The 21,718-nt window shown below is 36.4% G+C and overlaps 2 protein-coding genes across 6 annotated transcripts; both read right to left on the reverse strand.

Annotated features, from left to right (window-relative positions):
- Positions 1-9: 9 nt before the first annotated feature.
- LOC131144270 (GDSL esterase/lipase At5g14450-like) lies at positions 10-6,692 on the reverse strand. 4 transcript variants are annotated; one of them, XM_058092809.1, is made up of 6 exons: positions 6,115-6,448; positions 2,566-2,775; positions 2,252-2,424; positions 1,457-1,727; positions 546-847; positions 10-401 (listed from the first exon to the last, which is right to left on the reverse strand). In XM_058092809.1, exons 1-5 carry the CDS (start codon positions 6,446-6,448, stop codon positions 588-590), a joined length of 1,248 nt encoding a protein of 415 aa, XP_057948792.1. In that variant the 3' UTR covers positions 10-401; positions 546-587. The 4 variants fall into 4 exon arrangements, with proteins under 4 accessions (XP_057948792.1, XP_057948793.1, XP_057948791.1 ...); XM_058092810.1 differs by having other exon boundaries at positions 10-431; XM_058092808.1 differs by having other exon boundaries at positions 10-439.
- LOC131144269 (eukaryotic translation initiation factor 4B2-like) lies at positions 10-17,299 on the reverse strand. Of its 2 annotated transcripts, XM_058092807.1 has the most exons (3): positions 15,962-17,299; positions 10,041-10,478; positions 8,609-9,144 (listed from the first exon to the last, which is right to left on the reverse strand). In XM_058092807.1, the coding sequence occupies exons 1-3, from the start codon at positions 17,059-17,061 to the stop codon at positions 9,120-9,122; spliced, it is 1,563 nt and encodes a 520-aa protein (XP_057948790.1). In that variant the 5' UTR covers positions 17,062-17,299; the 3' UTR covers positions 8,609-9,119. The 2 variants fall into 2 exon arrangements, with proteins under 2 accessions (XP_057948789.1, XP_057948790.1); XM_058092806.1 differs by having other exon boundaries at positions 10-10,478; positions 15,962-17,293.
- Positions 17,300-21,718: the final 4,419 nt, after the last annotated feature.

The following is a 21,718-nucleotide window of genomic DNA, read 5'->3' on the forward strand; positions in this document are numbered from 1 at the left end:
TGCATGCAATTTTGGTAAGCACAGAATTCAAAAATATTTCCTAAGTTTTCAGAATGTGACATAGCAGTGTTTAAGTTTGTAACAATTACCAAAAAGGGAAAAATCCCCTAAATGATTCGTAATTGTGTATAGTGGAGGAGGGTTATTTTTGTTGATACATTATAATATTATAATAGTGGAGGATCTCCATCAATTTCTCTTCCTTCACAAAGACGTGATTCTTCCTAAAACCACACTAGTTTTGGCCATGTCTTGAACTCCAAGACAAGACCGCACTCTGAAATGTCCGCCACCAGTTAGTTCTTCATTTAGGCAACCACTCATTCTTCTTCTCTTCCTTCTCGCCCTTGCTCCATAAAAGTGTTTTCTGCCTTCAGCTATTACCGACTGGTACCCTTCCCCTGGTGTAGTCGTTCGAAGGATCAGAAATACTGTCCGTCTTAAAGGCGCAAAATAAATTTAAACAGAGTTGATTAGGGGAAAAAATAACTACTTGATCAGTGAATGCCAACCAAAATTAGATGACACAATAGTTAGTTACTAACACAAAAGAAGAATTCTTGTCTTTTGAGTTGATCTTTTTGAGGTCATGAGTGTGTATGAACAGAGATTTGACATGCTCTAGAGATGGAAACAGGAGGATCAGAGAGTGACCCATTCACGATGAGGTTGGCTACCCAGCGGTTTGCAGCCTCAGTGTAGTGAACGCCATCCCAGCTTATGTATTCCCCAGGATTACTGCAACCAGCCCCATAAACCTCACTGCCATTAACCATTGTCTTCTTCCCACAGTCCACGTTGTAGTCCCCATGGTGCCCACAACAGTACCCAAGAGGATCAACAAAACCTGAGAGAGAGAGAGAGAGAGTAAAAACACATCAGACAGAGATTCTAAATGAAGATAACATCCTGAATATTGAATTAGTCTACCACATTTTGCATTGCATCTAACCCTCACAGAGGTATTCCAGTGCTCCATTTAGGTCAATGTTTTGCAAGAGAGAAGGAAAGCAGAAAATAATGAGGAAATAACTTTTTCACTGTATTTTGTCTCCATCTCAATTGTATGAAGAATGCAAACGTATTCAAATATGACTAAAAAGTAAGAAGAGTTGAAAGTGACCGACATCATTGATTTACTATATATACAATCAAACAAAAAACAAAGTAGTCTCCTTTTTATTCTTCTTTCATTTCCTTTGTATTTTCTAATGTTCCAAATGGAGCCAAAATGAAGATATAATCATACATCCATAATCATACTACTGAAACCTATGCCACTTACTCAAATCCCATATGCCTGAAACACTGAATGAGACCAGAGAAAAGCAAATGCAGTCAATAACAGAAGGAATCCACTTCAGAAAGCTCTGAAAAACAATTGCCTTTCAAATGCATTCCTTAACCTTTCGTGCGCACCTTAAACAAGATGACAAGTGGTGGATGCAAAACTTACCATATTTCTTTGCATTGGAAATCAGAGAATATTTAGCCGAGAAGATGTCGACATAAGTAATCACCGCATCTTGTAGTTTGGTCCTCAGTTGGAACACCCTCTCCTTGAGTTGCCTGTTGAACTCCTGAGCCACCTCATTGTAGGACTTGATGCATCCACTTTGGTCCATATTGTCTGGCTTTGGAGGATCATTTACAATGCAGTAAGGCAAGCAGCCAATGGGACCGGTATTTTGTACCCAAAATGTTCTTGCTCCATGTTCGTAGAGTTGCTGAACCACCAACAAGGATCAAAAGCCAAAAAAGAAAAAGAAAAAAGAAGCAGTTAAAAGTATAAACTTGAACAAGAAGTACAAATATAGTGATGAGTTGTAACTCATGCTCAAAAAGAAAAAAAAAAATTTGTGGTACAATGATGCATTTGAAGTTCATAAATAAGTAGGAGGGTTTGTGTGGAGGGTGAGTAGCCCAAAAGGCCCTGAGAATGCAGATATTTTGTGTACTTTGGAGTTTTCACATAAGGCTAACATATAAACATACATCTACGAGTTGGGTTCCCTGAAAGTAGGCACACTGCAGAATCACAAACGTGTTGTATTCTTTTCATTTTTATTTTGTTCTCTTTCTTTTCAATTTGATTAATGTTAGTGCCTAACCCCTTGCCATATTCACATCACAGAGTGTAAGAGGACTCCTTAGGCAATTGCATGCATATGTCATAGTTGGGAGGAGTACAAACGAACTGAGGGTACAAGGTTGTTTACATAACATTAGGAAGAGAGGAGGTTGTAGCTACCTGCAGTGCCAGAGCCGACTGATTGATCAAGAGAGGAATTGAGGCCTTCATTTCGTCCTCAGCCATTGACAGAAACCCAGCATGGAGATCGTTCTGTCCAGCATCCATGGTGTAGAGGGCCTTTGAGAAGTCCTCTGGTCTTGGGAATGTGCTGCTTTTGGTTTGGGAGATTTCTGCGGAAAACCCAAATGAATCGAACCCATCAGAAAACTTCTCTTTTGCAAATTAGAAAAGAAAGATCACATTACTTTTAAAAATCTGTTCTGCCAGAATGATTTCTTTTGGGCGCTTGGAAGGAATGTTTCTAATCTAACCTCGGTTGTATAGCTCATGAGTGCGCTCCTTGAACTGTATGAACTGCAAGAGCTGTATGTTAAGCGAGATGGGGTTAAAACCATAGTCAAATAGTTTGCCATTTGCCGGCTGAATCGTAGATCCACTTGCTGCAAAGTTTGCTCCATGTTGGAAATTTGTTCCAATGGAGTCAAGATATGAACTCAAATGTGGTAATCCCAACTCCTCAGCTACACAAATTGCCAAGCAAAATGAGTACCTCCCAGAACAAAAGGCAACCAAGACCAACACCAGAGAGAGTGAGATGCTAAGAACTGAATTCAACTAAAAAATTTGAATATCAAACTTCAAACTTGACCTGCATTTGATTAACTGAATCCAAACTCAACTCAGAATTCTTAAAAAGAACTTTATTTGTTAAGGCGTGGCTTGAGTTTAAAAGGATTATTCCAGGTTTCGCACAAAACGCACCAAACTCATAAGAATTCTTAGTATCCTAAAATGATAATATTTTTTGTTGACAAATGGTGGAGATTTTGACCGAGGCTTGGTAAGTACTAAAAAAATATACACAGTTAAATTATGTAAATCACTCTATCCTTTTTTAAAAAAATTATTTTCAAAACACAACTGCATTTTGTTTAATTATAAAATATGAAATAATCCATATAAGGTACTATCTTGGGCATATGTGTGTGCTCTTTTTCCTTTGAATGTCTTCATATTTAGAACAGATGAAAATTTGTAAAGATTTTTTCCTCATGTTTGGAGTGGTCTTGAATTTGGAATTGAATTAGATTTCAATAAAGTGTAATATAAAATTGTACTGAAATTTATTTAAATCCATCCAAATCCAAGTTTAAGATATAAAATTCATACTCCCAACACAGTGTTTATGAATTCAAAATTTTATTTTATCAATACCTCATTTTTAGAATGGGAAAAGTGTATATAATTTGAAGAGTACTAAAGAAGAGTTTTTCAAAAATATTACTAATGAAAAATCATAACTAAATCTATATTAAAAATTTTAATTAATAATAGAAATAATTTTTTTACATAATATAAATATAACTTAACAAAAACTCGATTTAAAAAAAAAAAACAAATAGGCTTGTTTCTATATTACAATTTTTGCTTTGTATGCTTTATCATAGTGCTCATACTTTCAACAAGGAGAAATTAGCTCTCTTTTTGTCCAACAAGATCAACATTTTTAGAAGAAAGGGGCTTTTAAGATTGACAGGTTTCCGAAAGGAAATTTTCCAACGATGTACCTTGGGGCTCCTTTGATTTCTAGTCGCCTTACTGTTAGAATGCTTGATCTATTGGTCTCAAAAATTTGAAATAAGGTGGTGAGCTGGAAGATGAGGTTGCTGTCTCAGGGAAGTCGTCTCATCCTTATTCGGCATGTTTTATCATGCATGGCAACACATACGTTAGCAGTTCTCTCAATTCCTTTGGTAGTGATCAAAAATATTAACTCCATTCTCTCTTCTTATCTTTGGGGGAAGAGTAATGGTTGGGCGAAAATGAAATGGTGTGTTTGGTCAAAGGTTTGTTAACCCCTAGATCAAGGGGGCGTTGGCGTAAGGGACCGTAATGACGTTCAAAGATCTTTTCACATGAAGTTTGCTTGGAGATTGATGACGGTAAATAATCTTTGGACCCGATTCTTTAAGGCTAAATACGTTAAATCAGGTCACATGACTTCAATCAATTATACTCCTACGGACTCTTGGTTTTGGAAGACAATCTTAAAGGTCTTTCTAGAGGTCTATGAGAATGTTTATCTGAAGGTTAGAAAAGAAAAAGTTTCCTTTTGGTTTGATAAGTGCTTGAGCAGTGGTCCCCCCATGGAGTGTTCTTACACAATCCAGCATCCTGAGCTTAAAATTCAAGATTTCTGCGAGTCTAAGAATTGAGATATGGATATGCTGAAAGATTTGGTATGGGTCCCCAAAACGGATGAGATTTTTCTGTCGTCTATAAAGTACATATTGGGGCTTAATGTGTTTATTTGGAAGCTTTCCATTAATGGAAAAATTTTCAATTGCCTCGTCTTGGGAGGTGATAAGAATTAAAGGGGAGTAGTACCTGTGGATAGAGTGGATCTAACATAAACTATTACCTAAGAAAGTATCCATGTGTATGTGGAAAGCCATGTTCCAATGAGTTAATATGGTCTCATGTTGCAACTTTTGCGTGGATAAAAAAGAGGAATCTCTCAATCATGATCTAAGTACAGGAGCCATTGCAAGTATAGTTTGGAAGAGAGCAGAGTTTGTCTTGAGAATTCTAAATTTTGATGATGAACCTTGGAGGGTAAAAATTAGTAGATGGTTCAGATGTACCAAAAAGTCAACCCACAAAGGTATGTTCATCGGTTGGTTACCTACTATAATTTCTTGGAGACTATGGCTCAGACATTGTAAAGCCCGCATGGAAGATAAGTATTGAATCAGGGAATGCAGTTTGGTTATTAGTGAGGTTTTGGCTCGCAAAAATTGTAAAAGGCGTGAAGGGTTCCTTGCCTGCTATTGATGAGAATTTATTGGAAGAGTTCCAAGTGAAAACGATAACTTCCAAAGTTAGAACTTCTCAAAAAGTAGTTTGGGAAAAACCTCCTGTAGGTTGGTTGAAACTAAATATAGATGGCTCTTGTAAAGAAAATCTGGGTTCTTGTGGTGGTAGTGGTATCTTCCGTGACTCATCAGATGATATTAAGGTCGCTTTCTTTGAAAAATTTAAGTCAGGTACTAACAATGGAGTGGAGTTGCAGACTCTTACTAGTGGTGTTCGGTTCTATAAAGAGTTGGGATATAAAATATTTGTATTGAAACTTGAAAGCGACTCAAAATTGGTGGTGGGTTGGATCACATCTGGAATTTGCTCTTCTTGGTACTTATGAGACTTTTGGAAATTGTTAGAGGAGGAGCTACAAGGCCATCAATTTTCTATAAAGCACCAATTTAGAGAAGATAACCAGGTCGTGGATTACTTGGCTCAATGGCTCGTCAAGGCGAGGGAGGCAACAGGAGGAGATAATTTGTAGGTGATGAGATGCCGAGTAAAATGAGAGGTCTAATTTGTATGAATAAGATGAATATTCCAAGCATTTGTCTTTAATTGTCATAGTTTGGCTCTCCTATGTTTTCCTTGGATTTTTGTTTCGCAGTATTTGTCTTTAGTTTGCAAATAATTTGTTTTTGTTTGTGTTTCTTTGTCATGAATTCATTTGAGCATGTTTAGTTTGTTTTAGTTGGTTAATGATACGGGGTCTGATACGCTTGATTTGGTTTTGGTGCCTGGGCTGGTTTTGTTAATTATTTGTAAAGCCCTTGTGACATATTTGTAACTACAGTCCGCCATAAGTGAAAACAATCAATAAAGTTGGGTTTTTTTGTTAAAAAAAAAAAAGTACTTTCACAATAAATATCAAATTCAAATTGGATTAGTAAATAATTCAACTCAAGGAAACTCAATTAAGTTTCTAAGGTAAATATAAATTAAGTGGCCTCAATAAGAGGCGAGTGGATTCGACTTCTATTAATAAGTGCACAACATACCCATGAAGTCAATGATCAAACGGCCATCGCTGTACCGGCCGGAGGGTTTGCCGAAGAAGGTGTCGCCGTTGGGAGAAGGGACCCTACAGAACACCGCTGAATCGCTGCCGGTGTCGGAATTTGAATCGCCGAAGTTGAAAATCGCCCGGAAATCGCAATCGGAACCCATCGATTGACCGAGAGCCCGCCGTCGTCCAAAGGTCACGAAAATTGAGAACGAAACGCCCAAAAAAACCCCAATTGCCACTGCCTCCGTACACTTCCTCAGAGCCCAAGAACCACCCTTCCATCTCCGTCTAGTTAAGCTACTGGTACTGAGTCTTCCCCACTCCATAAGTTCAAGACCTTGGATGGCAATTGCTCATCAATTTCATGCAAATGAATCGATCAAGCTTGCCCTAGAACCCCGCAGTTTCTGAAAAAAATTCGAAATTGGCTGATTCTTTTTCCATTATCATCATAAATTTGAAAATGATACAGCGCGAGGGCCATTTCTTGCCCCATTCAAACTCAGAAGCTCTCCACCGGGTAATTTAATTTTTTAAAAGAAAAAAGAGAGCAGGTGAATGGTCCACATCATTGATGCTGAAAGCCCAATATTTATATTTGTAGTTAGTTTATTTTAATATTTTAATATTATTAATTTATATATTATGTTGAAAAAAAAACATCAACGACATGGAATTGAATTATTGATTGATGTCTTTAATAAATTCAGAATATTAATTATATGAGTGTATCTTGAATTTAGGAATTTATCTATTTTTTTTATAAATACATTCAATTATTAAGTACATATATAATAAAAGATTTTTTTTTAATGCAGCTTTGGACATTATTGTATATTTAAAATTGAACAGAATCATTTAAATTGAATTGTTGTATCCTAGGGTTGACAAGTCAAGTAGAATGTTGTTGTATCGACTAGTTCATGGATTAAGTCAAAAATCACAAAGGGCTTAAATATATTTAAAGAGAGTAGGATACTTGTATCTCGAACTAATTATAAATCATCTTTTTATTTTTGATTTGTGTTTAATTTTATTGTTATATTTGTACAAAATTTTCAACAATACATATATGTGTGTGTGTGTGTGTGTAATAATTAATCATGAATTTTGACCTAGTGAATAAACTCCTTTTAATATTGATTTTGGCTTGGCTGGAGGTTAGATTTGGAGTTGGAGAAAACTATGCATCACATCTTGGGAGAGGGTTGATCGAGAAAGGTTGATTCAACATTTTTCGAGTAGGAAGAGAAAATGTCATTTGCACAAATGACCTCTAATTAACTTTATCATAACTTATTGAACATTTATTACTACTATTTTATTGGTGAATCCGCCAATCCTTAGGCATTCAATCAATGAATAAAGGTAAGTATATATATTAATAGTGTGTTTTTTTTATCTCTTGTAGTCAAAATTGAAATAAGATCCAAAGGTCCATTCTATGAAATGATGAAGATTAAATGAGAGTATAGGACAAAGTAATAGAAATAACGATTCTTATTTCTTATATTGTCGAATGACTAATTTTGAAAAAGAGGGGAGATGACCAACGAGGGGCTGCAAATGCTTGGAGAACATTACCTTAATCCTTAACTAAATAAATAAATATGAATTATCATCATTATTAAGTGACAGAACAATGCATCTAATAATATCATCGGCCCACCAAGAATAAAATGTATATACTGTTTGTGATGGCTATGTCTAAATATGGCAAAATGGGTTTTAAGGATGTAGAGAATTTTTTGTTCATCCTACCGGCTTTATTGATCCTATCTACAAGAAAGAGATGCCCATTGCTTTCCAATTCCTCAATGAGGCGAGGAGGACAAACATAGTAAAGAATCATATCATATGGTAGAACATAATTGATTGCAAGAGTAGTTTAAAATGATTATAAAAAAAATAAATCCAATATAATTATAAGAGGATTTTGAATTATTATGAAAAATTACAAGAGTGTTTTAAAATAATTGTGTATAGATATAGAAATAAATTTGAAATTTGTGAACAAAAAGAGTAATTTTATGTTCTAAAATACCTTTGTTATACTTCTTGCTTTTTCTACTTGGGTAAAAGTTTAAAACATTTCCAAAATTGTTCCAAATAATTTTCCAAAAGATTTTTATTTTCATGTTTTTTAAGAATCAATTTAAATCAGGAAATTTGTTTCAAAATTACTCATTTTCATTATATTTCATAATTATATTAAATACAATTAAAACTAGTTTTTAATATAATTAAAAGTTTAAATTTTAAATATTTATAATATGCAACTTGATTGAGTTTTTATTTCCTAAACAAGAAGAATACAATATTATCACGTTCAGTATGATCTAATCTTACAAGATTCAAAGGCCCCAACTCATATTTCCATACACAAACTCAAAACAATTGCACTCTTCAAGTTCAAATGAAATTCAAAATACACAACAAAATATCAAGTTCAAGCCTTGTAAATCCACAGACCTCAACAACAGGAATACAAGCCACCAAAACAAGAAACGCTTTTATTTTTTTGGTGGGGGTTAAGATTTCACTCTCCACAAATGTTACAATACATTAATTGAAGGATTAACACATTCAACAAAAGCGTGCGATAAGAATAAAGCGAATAAAGCTAATGAGGGGGAAGGGAGAGGAGGTGGGGGGAGCCATAAGGTTCAAGATATGAATATGGGGAAGAAAGTACAATTAAAAAGGCATCTATCTGGCCTCAACACACCACCCAAAAAATTGCAATTTTACACAGTTCCAACCTTTCGGGATGTAACAATAAGATTAACACCAAAAGTTTTTCCCAATTCACCCCCTCCCCATCCCCTCCAATAATTCTAAGCTCCAACTTCTCAGACCAAATCAGAGATCAACAATTTAAAATTTCAAAAAAAAAACAAAAAAAGTGAGGAACACAAAAATATTATTTTGTGCTGGTTTTGTCAAAAGAAGAGAGATCTAATGAATGCCTTCTCCGCCTTCTCTGTCTCACCAGGTTCACCATCTGTCCCTTGACTGTGACCTGCCAATCCCCCCACCCAAAAAAAAAAAAAACGAGTGCACACATTTAAGTAACAGTTACACTAATAAACAGCAAATAATACAGGGATACCATGCAATGCACATAAAATCAGGAAAATGGGAGAGTGGTAGGGCATGATTTTATTGTTATTTATTAGTCTTTTCATATATATATTTATTTAAGGAAAGTCAAAAGTATGATGCAAGGATAATACAAATTTCGAAATCTTTTAAAGGCATTATCCAATTATTTAATTTTCTTTTTTTTCTATGTAGATGTTGCTTGCTGGCACCAACTACAAGCAGAACCACACCCCAAAATCAACTCTGAGAAAAAGGACATACACCCAACGGTGAGTATATCCAAACCTAAAGGAGGATCACTACCTGTTGCATATTCCACTCCAACTAGAAAGTTGGTGCAAAGACGTGCTTAATCCATGACCATGGGTATCAGTTTAGCAAACACCAAACTATGATTTTCATGACCTATTGGAGACGCATCCTTAAGCACAGGGGTTTTGATGAAGTGATTAACAGCTGCAATTAACCCAGCCCCAGTTCTTCCACCCAAGTTATGTGACAAGATTTTATAACGACAAGATTTCATAACATTCTTCCAAAGAGAGTGGTCAATTGTTGACAGCAAGCAACCACCTCTGAACATTTATGTTATGCAGACAGTTCCAGAATTTCAGCTCTAAATTGGTTCCAATATTTTCTACATATTCACGTATATTTGGAAGAATTTGAACTTCTAAAATTTTGTTTCTACCTATCCAGAATATACCAAAACTGATCCCAAAAGGCATGTTAAATTCTCTGATTTTGCCAAGAAAAGTCATGGAACAGAAAAACGGAAAGAAATAAAAGAGTGTAATTGAGATGCTTCTATACCTGTCTGTCCTGGCCATTTCTCTGTTGCCAAGGAATCCTCCATCCCTGCCACCTAGAAAAGTTCTTCTGTCGTCACTAGGCCTTGTCCACACATCTCCTGTACCACGTGACCGTGGCCTCTCCATGAACTCCATACTTCTTGATTCCTCAAATGACCCAGACTGGGAAGGAGGTCTCTCAGGAAATCCAGTAGACCTGCCTGCTCCAGAGCCAGGTCTTTCAGTGGTTTTTGAACCAAAACGAACTTTGTCATCCAAATCAAGAATCAGCTGTTCTAATTCCCTTTCTTTGCAAAGTAATATATCATGTATATTGCTTTGGTCTCCACCAGAACCTTGTAGAGATTGCTGGTTTGTATTTACCAAATTATTGTTTGCAATCTCCTTCTTCAGTTGCTCTATTTCCTCTTTCAAAATCTTCTCTGCCTCAGTCTCGGACCTGAAACATTTTTTCCCATTTTGGAAGTTAAGACATCTCTAGTTTACCTATAAGCATCAATAAGATATATGATGCAGGAAACTTACAAGCTGTGTATCAGAATGATAACAACAAACAAATCAACATGCAAGCAGGTGCATCAATTAAATCTTGCGGAGGCATCATGAATCGATCAATAGAACAAACACTACACAGACAACGCTGATGATACCCTTAATGAAAGCTCAGTTTTAGCCTTTCCTAAAAGTTTGTCGGTGAAGGACAACAATAAAATTAAAGAGCAATTGTTGAATAATGATCACACAGGAACTCAGCATCAGGCTGGGTGAATAATCCTAGATTTATCAAATACAATATTGATAGCAAAAGCTAAACAGGTTTAGCTGAAGTTGTTGCAGCCACATGGTATTTCCAAATAAGTAAGAAAATATAGATAATATAGATGGGTTACATCAGTTTTGATAAGGAAAAAAGAAAATGCCAAGGGACTACCAAATTAATAAAAGAGAAGTGTGGGTCCTCTTTGTTTGGAACACAGACTAAAAGGGCATAAGGGGGGTCCTCTTCACAACACCCTAAAATGGGACAACAAAAAAAAGGGGTTATGAAAGCAACTTAAGAGTAATGAAAATGTTGATGATTCACTATAATTTCGACCTTCTAAGCTCAGGGACCAAGTCAGATATTTCTTGTTCTGTATCTAATAGTGTGCTGTCAAAGCTTTCATAACAATCAAGCAGAGAATTTTTCCTCAAAAGGGCCTACACAAATGCACAAACCCACCACAAAAGTTGACAACCTCACTATTGCCCACATGCAGGTTGGATGGCTGTTCAAAGCCCTGCAGCGAAAGAATTCCCCACCAAAGACCAAGTCCAAGCAAGAAAAACACATCAATGCCATCCCAACAAGAGTAACAAGACATGTCAATAATTTGGGTCTAACTGCCTAAATATATCTTCAAGCCCATCTAAAAATCCATCTTCTAAACTCAGTAATATATCAAGTCAAATAGCTCCACCACATTCGAAGTAAATCAGCTTTTCCAAAACCCAAAGTGCCATCAGCCTTTTAGGAGGGCAGCCCCAAACAAAGCTACATTCAAAGCCTATGATCAGAACCAAGAGCTTATCTAGGCAGACCTTCCTACTCCAGTCCAAGTCACTCACATGAAAGAATAAAATCAATAAATCAATTACTTGCCAACACCAGTAACTCTCTCTCCTAGGGCTTATCTTGCCTTAAAGCCCCCCAAAAAAAACAGTAGGTGCACATTTAGTATCCCGATTGAACAAGTGAAGCATTTCAAAATCAATATCTCCTATTCAGGTTATGCCTCAATAATTCAATACTAAAATAATTAATGGTATGATAGACTTGGTATCCCACTAATAACAATCATACTAAGCAATGAATATCATGATATATTATGAAACTTAAAAACCTATTTAAACTACTCAAATCAAGACAAGTGTGACAGAAGTGCCAAGCAACATACTTCTAGCACATAGCATATTAACCAGTTAAATCAAAGAACAAAATTACATATGATTAAATTTAATATAAAACCATTCAAGTTGTAAAATCAAAAGCAATATAAGGTTTCAATTAGATGGAGGCATACATTCTCCACAAATATAGCTGCAGCTGTACCAAGCTAATATGTCTTAAGACATCCAGCGAGAGACTTCTTCAAAAAGTTAAATGAGAGCCTGGAAAATAGTCAGAGCTTGGACAAGCTGAAATATGAAATAATAAACAGAGACATGACTGGCTACAAATAAGTAAAATAAGAAAGAAAATCCCAAATTCATTGAACTTGTAGAGACTGCTATAAATAATGCAGCATGCACATTTTCATGACCAAGCTTATCAACCATATAATATTTTTAGAACTCTGCAACTTCCATATAAGTTGCAATACTACCCTGACCAACCTCCTGCTCTATTTATGCTTTATAAACTAATAGAAAATCACATTAAAATATAGTAGATGATGAAATTGGTATTAAGAAGGATTAAATTATTCTTTGGTGTTTTGTTCTAATGATGGTAATCAGTAGACACGCTGAATCAATGTGACACAACAGAATGACATGTTATGATAATCTCTCAAATTGGATGATTATTATTGTTTATTAATGGAATTTAAAATGGTAAATAATTCAGATGTGATGGTAGCAAAATCGTCTTTTATTTCATGCATCCACATTGCAATAGAATAAATTACAGCCATCTGGTGAGGTGTACATAATCATCCTAGTGCATAAAGTTTTGGGTCAAGAGGAATCTTTGTCAGTAGAATGCTACAATATTCCTTTGCTTACAATTAAAGAGGAGCGTGCGGAGCTAGACAGATAGTACGCCATAAACACCAGTAAATTAGAAACTTTTAGTCAAAATAAATTAGGGCAACATGATGCGTGATTTCCACAGGAAAAAATATGGTCTTAAACTTGATCTACACAACAAGATTTGTACTGATGATCAATGTTATTTACAAATGTGGAATGTTTCAGTTTGTGAAACAGGAATCAATCACAGTACAACACATGCTTTAAAATGCGGAACTTTGAGAGTCTGCCTAGTACCTACATAGATATATTGGTCAAAACTCAAAACCTTGTAACGGCATTTGTACATTTTGAAGAGGACGTTGAGGTGTTTTTAAATTTAGAGAGAGTTTCTTTTGTGAAATAGATTAATAACGACCGAAAACAAAATTACAATGCAATTAGACCCCACTTTATCAAATGAAAAAAAAAAAAAAAAAGCCACGTCAAAACATTGGATTAAAACTTTGGGTTGTTAGAATTAGCATTTTGGAATGAAAAGTTATGTTTCGAAACATTTTGGAGTGTTATCATTTTCTGATAACTATGGGACTGATACATCACACAGTATAGATGAAACACACCGCCAACATATTATATATAATATCCCAAATTAAGCAATATTAGCATTTGAATCTACATTCAACTCTGTGAATCTACTGTTTGAAAAATTATCAGATATAACAGCGACTGACTGACTGGGACTCCAGTACTCCACACCATAAAACTGAATTAAAAACTAGAATATCCCCCATCAAGAACTGATGCACTGATCAGGCATCCGTAACAGTAAAGGAAAGCAACCTGTCAACTAAACACCTACCCCAGAAAATCCTACTTAACCTACTCCGTCGACCGACTCAACTTCCCACCTGGGAAAGAATAATACTCAACATGCTGATATTGCTCCTTGATCCATCAAATAATCTGTAAAGGATTTCTTACCACATTTCTCAATTTGCTCCATAATCCATCCAATGATCCATAAAAGGTTTTCTCCCCTTAACTGGCTATGTTTATTATTAAATAATGCAACCGTGATTCTTAATTCAAAAAAGTACCACGCTTTTGGGTTGATAGACTTGGCAACCTTGCCAAACCTAAATTGGTTGCTTTCTTTGGCTTTTGTATGCACAAATGCATCCACATATGAAGAGTTCCCAAAAAATTAAAATTAGTAAAAATTTTAGAAAGTGAAGAAAAATAGAGAAAAAACATGGGCAAGAGAAATAAAAGAAACAAGAAAACCAAAAATCTACAAAGCCACATGAAGATGTGTTCTATTATGGAACATCCCAGGAAAAAATTGCTTCTTCAAAAGGAAAAAAAACCCACCACTGCCACAAACAACAAGAAGTGTAAGATTTTCTTTTCTCATGAGATAGCCACCAAAAATCCATCTTCAAATCTTTCACAAGCCCACCAATAGTGACGAAGACCCTGCTTTAGTAGGAGCCTCACTCATTGAGCTGTCATTTTTAACAATTTTATTTTACCAAGCCATCATGACTCAAAGCAAAAGGGAGAATTGAAAAGGAAAATGAAATCCAGCATTTTACAAGAAAAATAAATCAACTTCTTCCTAATTCAGTGGGTCACCAATGTAAATCAGTATCATTGATCTCGAATGGATATGTTCTATAAAGGCTGGGCTCACAAATTGGTGTAGGGCGCATGAGCCTTTTTCTTCTTCTTTTTCGTCTTCATTTAGACTTGTATTAAAAAGGAAAATGAAAAATAATTTTAAAATTTGAATTGATGACTCATTAGTGACATAAGAGCTGAATGACTTCGTCCATTTGAGAATTTAACAAGAGACAAGCCCTTAGAGAGAGGTTGATGAATATATAAATGCATACTAATCCTGGAAAAAAAATGGAAAAAACACATGCATGCATTTCTCATGTGCATGTGTGTGCGTGTGTTTGTATGGGCACAAAAATTATGCTAAGTACAATGTGCAGCATCCCTGTAAGAAAAATCCTCGATATTAGACTGGAAACAAAGAAATGTAGGGCAACTCCTCATTCCCTATCAGGTAGATTGTAGCATATCTGAGTATCATGACAGTGCAGACTCAGACTGACCAAACAGGTAGCCATCAGTCTCTTGAAAATGCCCATGAATTCTTTTCATTAAATTAATCAAATCTGAAATCCCTTCAAAACATAAAGTGCAAAGTAGCAACACAAACCCAACTTAGCCATAAACCTACACCCCTATAGTAATACTTTCAAACAGAGCTCCTGAAATAACATAAAGGGTGTAGGTAGCTATGAAACTGGAAAGGAGAAAAGGAAAGAAAATATCAAGAACAATGTTTAAAAGAGTGCACCTGCAAACCCATTGTGCTTCCAAAGCTACAACTAATGGTTCAAATTACCATCCCCCACACTCCCAAAACTTGAAACAAATAAATATTGCCACCAAGATATAGAAACAGACAAACTGGGAATCTGTTTCACAAAAAATAGAGCATAGAGGACATCACCATGTGTCTACATTTGTTGCCGCTTAGTTATATTGGACTCCAAATACGAACCATGGCAGCAAAATTTTAGTTTTCAAATGTCTTTGCCATTGTTTACACATTCAATATAAAGTGAGGAGAGGAGAGGAGACTAGCCATTTTTAGTAAAAGAATACGAATGCACTTTAACAGGCACATGTGATTTATGTAACCAAAATGAATACAAAATACAGTCCATCCGCAGCACTGGAATACAATTTCTGGAGTGTTCATGAACTGTAAAGCAGGTTTACAAGTTAAACGGTCAAGGCCATTTTGACATATCATAAATTAAAATGAAATTAAAATATTTTAACAGCCTCAAGGCCCTTCCATGAAATATGAATTAATGTTCCAACACATTCAACGAACATAACCCAAACCAAAAAGATCTAGAATTTAAGAAACCATCAAAGAAAGCCACAAGCAGGGGTAGATGTCATTAAAGCATTTGCTAACCCTCTATAGGCATAAAGCCATGAAGAAAACTTACCAAAATTGATTTTCTTTTTAATATACCACAATGAATTTCAAGTAGCTTCAATAGTATCAGCTACATTCATAATAAGATAAAGCCCAGTGCAGAAAACATAAACCCAAAATTGACTATTGCAAATAATAGAAACTGTTGGGATACAAACCTGTCCACAGCGCGATGCTCCAACTCCAAATCGATCTTCCGCCAATCCTTACCTTTCTCCTCCAGCAAAACCTCCCGAGGCTTCGCATCCCCAAAAGGGTTAACCTTTGGCCGTGGCTTTGCCCCTCCTTCTAGCCCCTCCGACCGGCTCGACTGCGCACTTGAAGGCCTGCTAGAGTGCGAGCTCGTTGGCCTACTAGTCTTCTTAGCCTCAATTTCTGAGTCCAGCTTCTTCCAGTCTAACCCCTTCCCGGCCAAAACCTCTTCCCTCGGCCTCGCTGCCCCAAATGGACTCGGCCTATTTGTCTTCAGTGGTTCATTCACAACGGGCTCACCTCGCGGCGGATCTAATACTAGTCGCGGCCGCTCACGCTCAATCTCACGCAATCCTCCTCCCCTAGTCCATCGATCGGGTTCCGGACCCGAATCACGGAACCCTGAACCAAAGGTGTTCGATTTCACAGGAAGATTCCTTTTCCCAACTGCCCAGTTATCTACCTCGTCAGCCCTAGACCCACCGCCAAGCGAACCGTACCGATTCTGCCGACCGGAATCGGGCGTAAGAGACGGAAGAGATTTCTTGCCCATCGCCCAATTGTCGACTTCGTCTGCCCTCGACGGCTGATCAAAATCTGAAACCCTAGGAGGAGCCCTACGATCCTCATCAAACCCGCCGTACGATCTCCTGCTCCCACCCCACGAAGAATCGTTATCCCCGTCGCGCATGCGCGGAGGACCCCCGGAGCGGCCGTACGACGAGAACCCGCCACCGAGCCGGGAGGACTGCATTTCCTCGGCGGTCCGCTCCTTGGGACCGGTGGGGAGCCGCAGCATCTCGTCGGGAGTGAGGCCCTTGTAGTCGAATGCCGAGTCGCGCCGGGCAGCACCTCCGGGACCGACGTAGGCGCCGGTGGTGAACTCCGACAAGGTCATCTTCTTCTTCTTAGTCTTGGTGCTGACGGCTTCCTTGAGGCTAGGGAAACTCTGGGACGCCGCGGCAGCGGACTCGTCGGCGGCAGCGGCGGCGGCCTCGCGCTCCTCGGCCTCCGCAGCCTCGGCCTCGGCGGCCCAGGCGCCTATTGTTCCCCAAGGCTTCGACATTTCTTTCGGCAGCAGAAGCAAATCAAATCAAAGCAAAGATCCGAACGCAGCGAATCGAAAAAAAGGAAAACAAATGGAAGTGTTCGTATTTTGAGGTGGTCGGGTAAAGAGAGCTAGGGCTCCGTTAAGGGGAGCCGGAGCTCCGAGAACATGCGGAGAAGATAGAGGGTTACAGTTGTTGTGTGTAGCTGTGTGGCGAAATGAGGCTAGACGAATGTACACATCGCCTCTCTTCCCCTCATATTGCTTCTCTCTTTTTCCTTTTTAAATTATAGAAAATGATAATAATTAAATAAGATCTATTTTATGAATTTTATTTTTCAGCCCACGCGCGAGCGAGGAGTTTGGGGCGACGCTCGCTTCACGGGAGGAAAACATGCATATGTAGTGGAGTGAGGCCCACCTGCCATGTCAGTCTTGGACTCGGTTGGACAACGGATGATGGCATGCTTCTTGGTTTTTCTTTTTCTTTTTTTCTTTTTTCGCGAAATGAAAATAGGGGGCGAGTTGTTTTCCTTAAAAAAAAAACTAGAAATTAAAATCACATGTCTATTATAAAATAATACATGAATTAATAATAAAAAAACAGAAATAAGTAGAAAGTAATGGAGACAAGCACAAAAATAAATAAGAAGTGAAACCAGATTTACATGATTCGACTTATACCTACTCCACGGATAGATAGAATTAGAAATCCACCATGTTAAGAGGAATTACAACATATACCTAACTTTTATACAAATATCTCACCTTCTAACCTTACAAAATATCTCACTTTCTCTTTTCTCTCCTACTTCTTTCTTCTCTATTTTCTGCACGTTCTTTTCTTTCTGCGTTTTACGCTCAGTATTCTACACTTCTTATTTTACACTCTACACTCTTAGTTTTTCCTCGCCTTATCTCAATCAATTGATTCCCTTTATATAATCGTGGGAGGAGCAAGTAATATATTTACTTATTCTTTTATAATTGAAAGGGCAAGTAGGTTTGTTTGATAATAATAATAATGAATTCACATGGGAAACATTAGGGAGATTGGAGATGGGGCACGTGTGTTGAAGACATTTATGGGGATGGTGACATCCACCATTTATTTTACAACACCCCCCATTGGATGTCACCCATATATTAACTTTTCTAGTTAAGATCTTTAAGATGTCTCATTTCGATAAGATGAACCAGTCTCTTGAATGTTGTAGTTGAAAAAACCTTGGTGAATAAATTTACTAGATTATCACTTGATCGGATCTGTTGTACATCTATATCACCATTCTTCTTTTGGAGAGATATGTTTTGTCCTGTCACCTTTTATGTATCCTCCTCTCAGTTGAGCTATACATGCCGCGTTGTCTTCATACAAAATTGTTGGAATATCCTTGATTGATTGAAGACTACAATTTTCTTAGATATGAGAAATCATTGATCTGAGCCACACGCATTCTCTACTAGCTTCATGAATAGCTAGTATTTCAAAATGATTGGAGGATGTTGTTGTAATCGTCTGCTTCACTGATTTCCAAGATGTAGTAGTTTTTCCAAAAAAAACATACATATCCAGTTTGAGATTTAGTATTGTGAGGATCAGATAGATATCCAGCATCTGCATATCCTACTAGTTGAGATTTTGAATCAAACGAGTAAAATAAACACAAATCAGATGTACCTCTCAAATAACGTAGAATGTATTTAATTTCATTCTAGTGTCGTTGAGTAGGAGCAGAGTTATATCTTGCTAGTAGATTCACAGTAAATGCAATGTCAGGTCTTGCACAATTTTTCAGATACATCAAAGAACCGATAATACTTAAATATGGTACTTCAAGATCAAATAATTCCTCCCCCTCATCACGATGTCGAAATGGATCTTTCTTAACATCAAGTGATCGCACCATCATTGGAGATCCCAGAGGATGAACTTTATCCATATAGAATTGCCTCAAGACTTTTTCGATATATTTAGATTAATGAACAAGAATTCCGCCATTTAAATGTTCAATTTGTAGACCAAGACAATATCTTGTCTTTACTAAATCTTTCATCTCAAATTCTATCATTAAATAATTAGCATCTTTAATGAGCTCTTCAAGAGTCCCAACTAAATTCAAATCATAAACATAAACAGCAATTATAACAAATCCGGATTCTGATCTTTTAATAAAAATGCATGGAAAAATTGGTTTGTTTATGAATCCTTTTTTTCACTAGGTACTCACTTAATCGATTGTACCACATGCGTCCAGATTACTTTAATTCATATAAGGAACGTTGGAGTTTGACTAAATATAAATTACTAGGTTTTGCTTCAGGCAATTCAAATCTTTCAGGAATTTTCATATAAATTTCACTATCCAACAATCCATATAGGTATGTTGTTACTACGTCCATAAGAGGCATGCTCAATCGTTCAACGACTGGTAGCCCAATTAGGAATCTAAAAAGTGATTTCATCCATTTCAAGAAAATATGTCTCCTTATAATCAATTCTGAGTTTTTGCGAGAAACCTTGTGCCACAAGCCTTACTTTATATATATCGAGTAATTTCATTATTTTCATTTCGCTTGCGCACAAATACCCATTTGTATCCAACGGATTGGACATCTTTTAGTGTCTGGATTACAGGTCCAAAAACTTTTCTTTTTAAAAGAGAGTTTATTTATTATGTGATAGCCTCTTTTCATTTTGATCAATCACTTCTATATCGACATTCATCCACAGATTTAGATTCATGATCCTCATTACTTCTAGTAATGTTAGTAGTTACTGCATATGCAAATGTGTTATTGACAATAACTTTATTTTTATCCCACATTTCTTCTGTGTAATGTATTGAAATCTCATTATTAGTTCCAAGTACCTGTCCCTTTTCAAGTTATGTCTTTTCAGGAGTTTTCTCTTCAAGAGGAGATTTCTCTTCAAAAGATTCTATGAAAGGGATTTCATTTTCAAGAGAAATGGGCTTGTGAATGTCAATTCAATTACTTACCTTTGTAACCTCTTCTGAAGCGTTTACAGATTTCAATTTTCTCGTTCTGGGAGTCTTATCTTTTGCACTAACAGGCCTTCCACGTTTAACCTGCGGCTTAGATTTATTAGCCGGCTGTTGTGCTTCAGGGACATCAATACGTGCTGAAATATTTGTAGCAGGTATTGCCTTGGTATCTGCAAAAGAATCAGGTAACTAATTTGCAATCCCTTGCAAATGTATAATCTTTTGAACTTCAAGTTCACATTGATTTGTATAAGAATCTAAATGAGATAAACTCATGGCATTTCATGTGATTTCATGTTGTGCTTCAGGTACTAATTTTGCTGCTCCTAATGCAAGGAATATCGTTTCATCAAAATGAAAATCTTGAAACTGTGCTTTAAACAAATCACCCGTTAAAGGTTCAAGATATCTAATAATAGAAGGAGAATCAAAATCAACATAAATACCAAGCTTACGTTGAGGACCCATTTTAGTTCTTTGAGGAGAGGCAATAGAAACATATATTGTACAACCAAAAATTCTTAAATAAGAAATATCAGGTTGTTGCCCAGAGACTAATTGCATAGGTGAAAGATTAGTGTAAGTAGTTGATCTAATACGAACTAAACATGCAGCATGAAGAATAGCATGTCCCCAAACAGATATGGGCAATTTGGTTCTTATAATCATAGGTCTAGCAATTAGTTGAAATTTCTTAATAAAATATTTGGCTAAACCATTTTGTGTATGGGTATGAGCAATAGAATATTCAACATCTATTCCAAGTGACATGCAATAGTTATCAAAAGTTTGGGATGTAAACTCACCAGCATTATCCATACGAATCGATTTAATTGGATAATTAGGAAAATGAGCTCGTAATCTAATCAGTTGAGAAAGAAGTCTAGTAAAAGCAACATTTCGAGTAGAAAGCAGAGAAACATGTGACCATCTAGTGGATGCATCAATTAAAACCATAAAATATCTAGATGGTCTAGATGATAGATGTATTGGTCCGCATATATCACTATGAATTCTTTGTAATAAACTGGGTGACTCAAAATTTACTTTCTAAACATATGGTTTGACAATTAATTTCCCTTGAGAGCAAGCAGTACACATGAAATCTCTAGACAAAAGAATCTTCTGGTTCTTTAGTGGATGACCATATGAGTTCTCAATGATTCTTCGCATCATTACATCTTCAGGATGTCCAAGACAATCATGCCAAAGTGTAAATAACTTTGGGTCATTGCACTTCTAGTGCAAGACATTATATGATTCAACTGCTTTAATCTTTGTATAATATAGTTCGGAAGATAAGGTTGACAGCTTTTCTAAAATTTGTTTCTTCCCATAAATAATGGAAGTAATGTAAAGAAATTCTTTACTACCTTCATTTGTGGTTTCAATATGATACTCATTGAGTCTTAAATCTTTAAAGCTTAACATATTTCTTCTAGATCTTCTAGAATATAAAGTTTCATTAATTTGTAATAAAGTACCAATGGGTAACTTTATATTAGCTCTTCCGGAGCCTTCAATCAAATTTGTAGACCCAGATATTGTATTAACATACGTTGATGATATTTTCAAATAATGGAAATATTTTCTATCTCGGAGAATTGTGTGTGTTTGTAGTGCCCCGACCCTTTACTCGAGCCCAGAGTGCTGCTAAAACATAACAT

This window comes from Malania oleifera, chromosome 12 (assembly GCF_029873635.1).
Source record: "Malania oleifera isolate guangnan ecotype guangnan chromosome 12, ASM2987363v1, whole genome shotgun sequence".
Taxonomy (NCBI): domain Eukaryota; kingdom Viridiplantae; phylum Streptophyta; class Magnoliopsida; order Santalales; family Ximeniaceae; genus Malania; species Malania oleifera.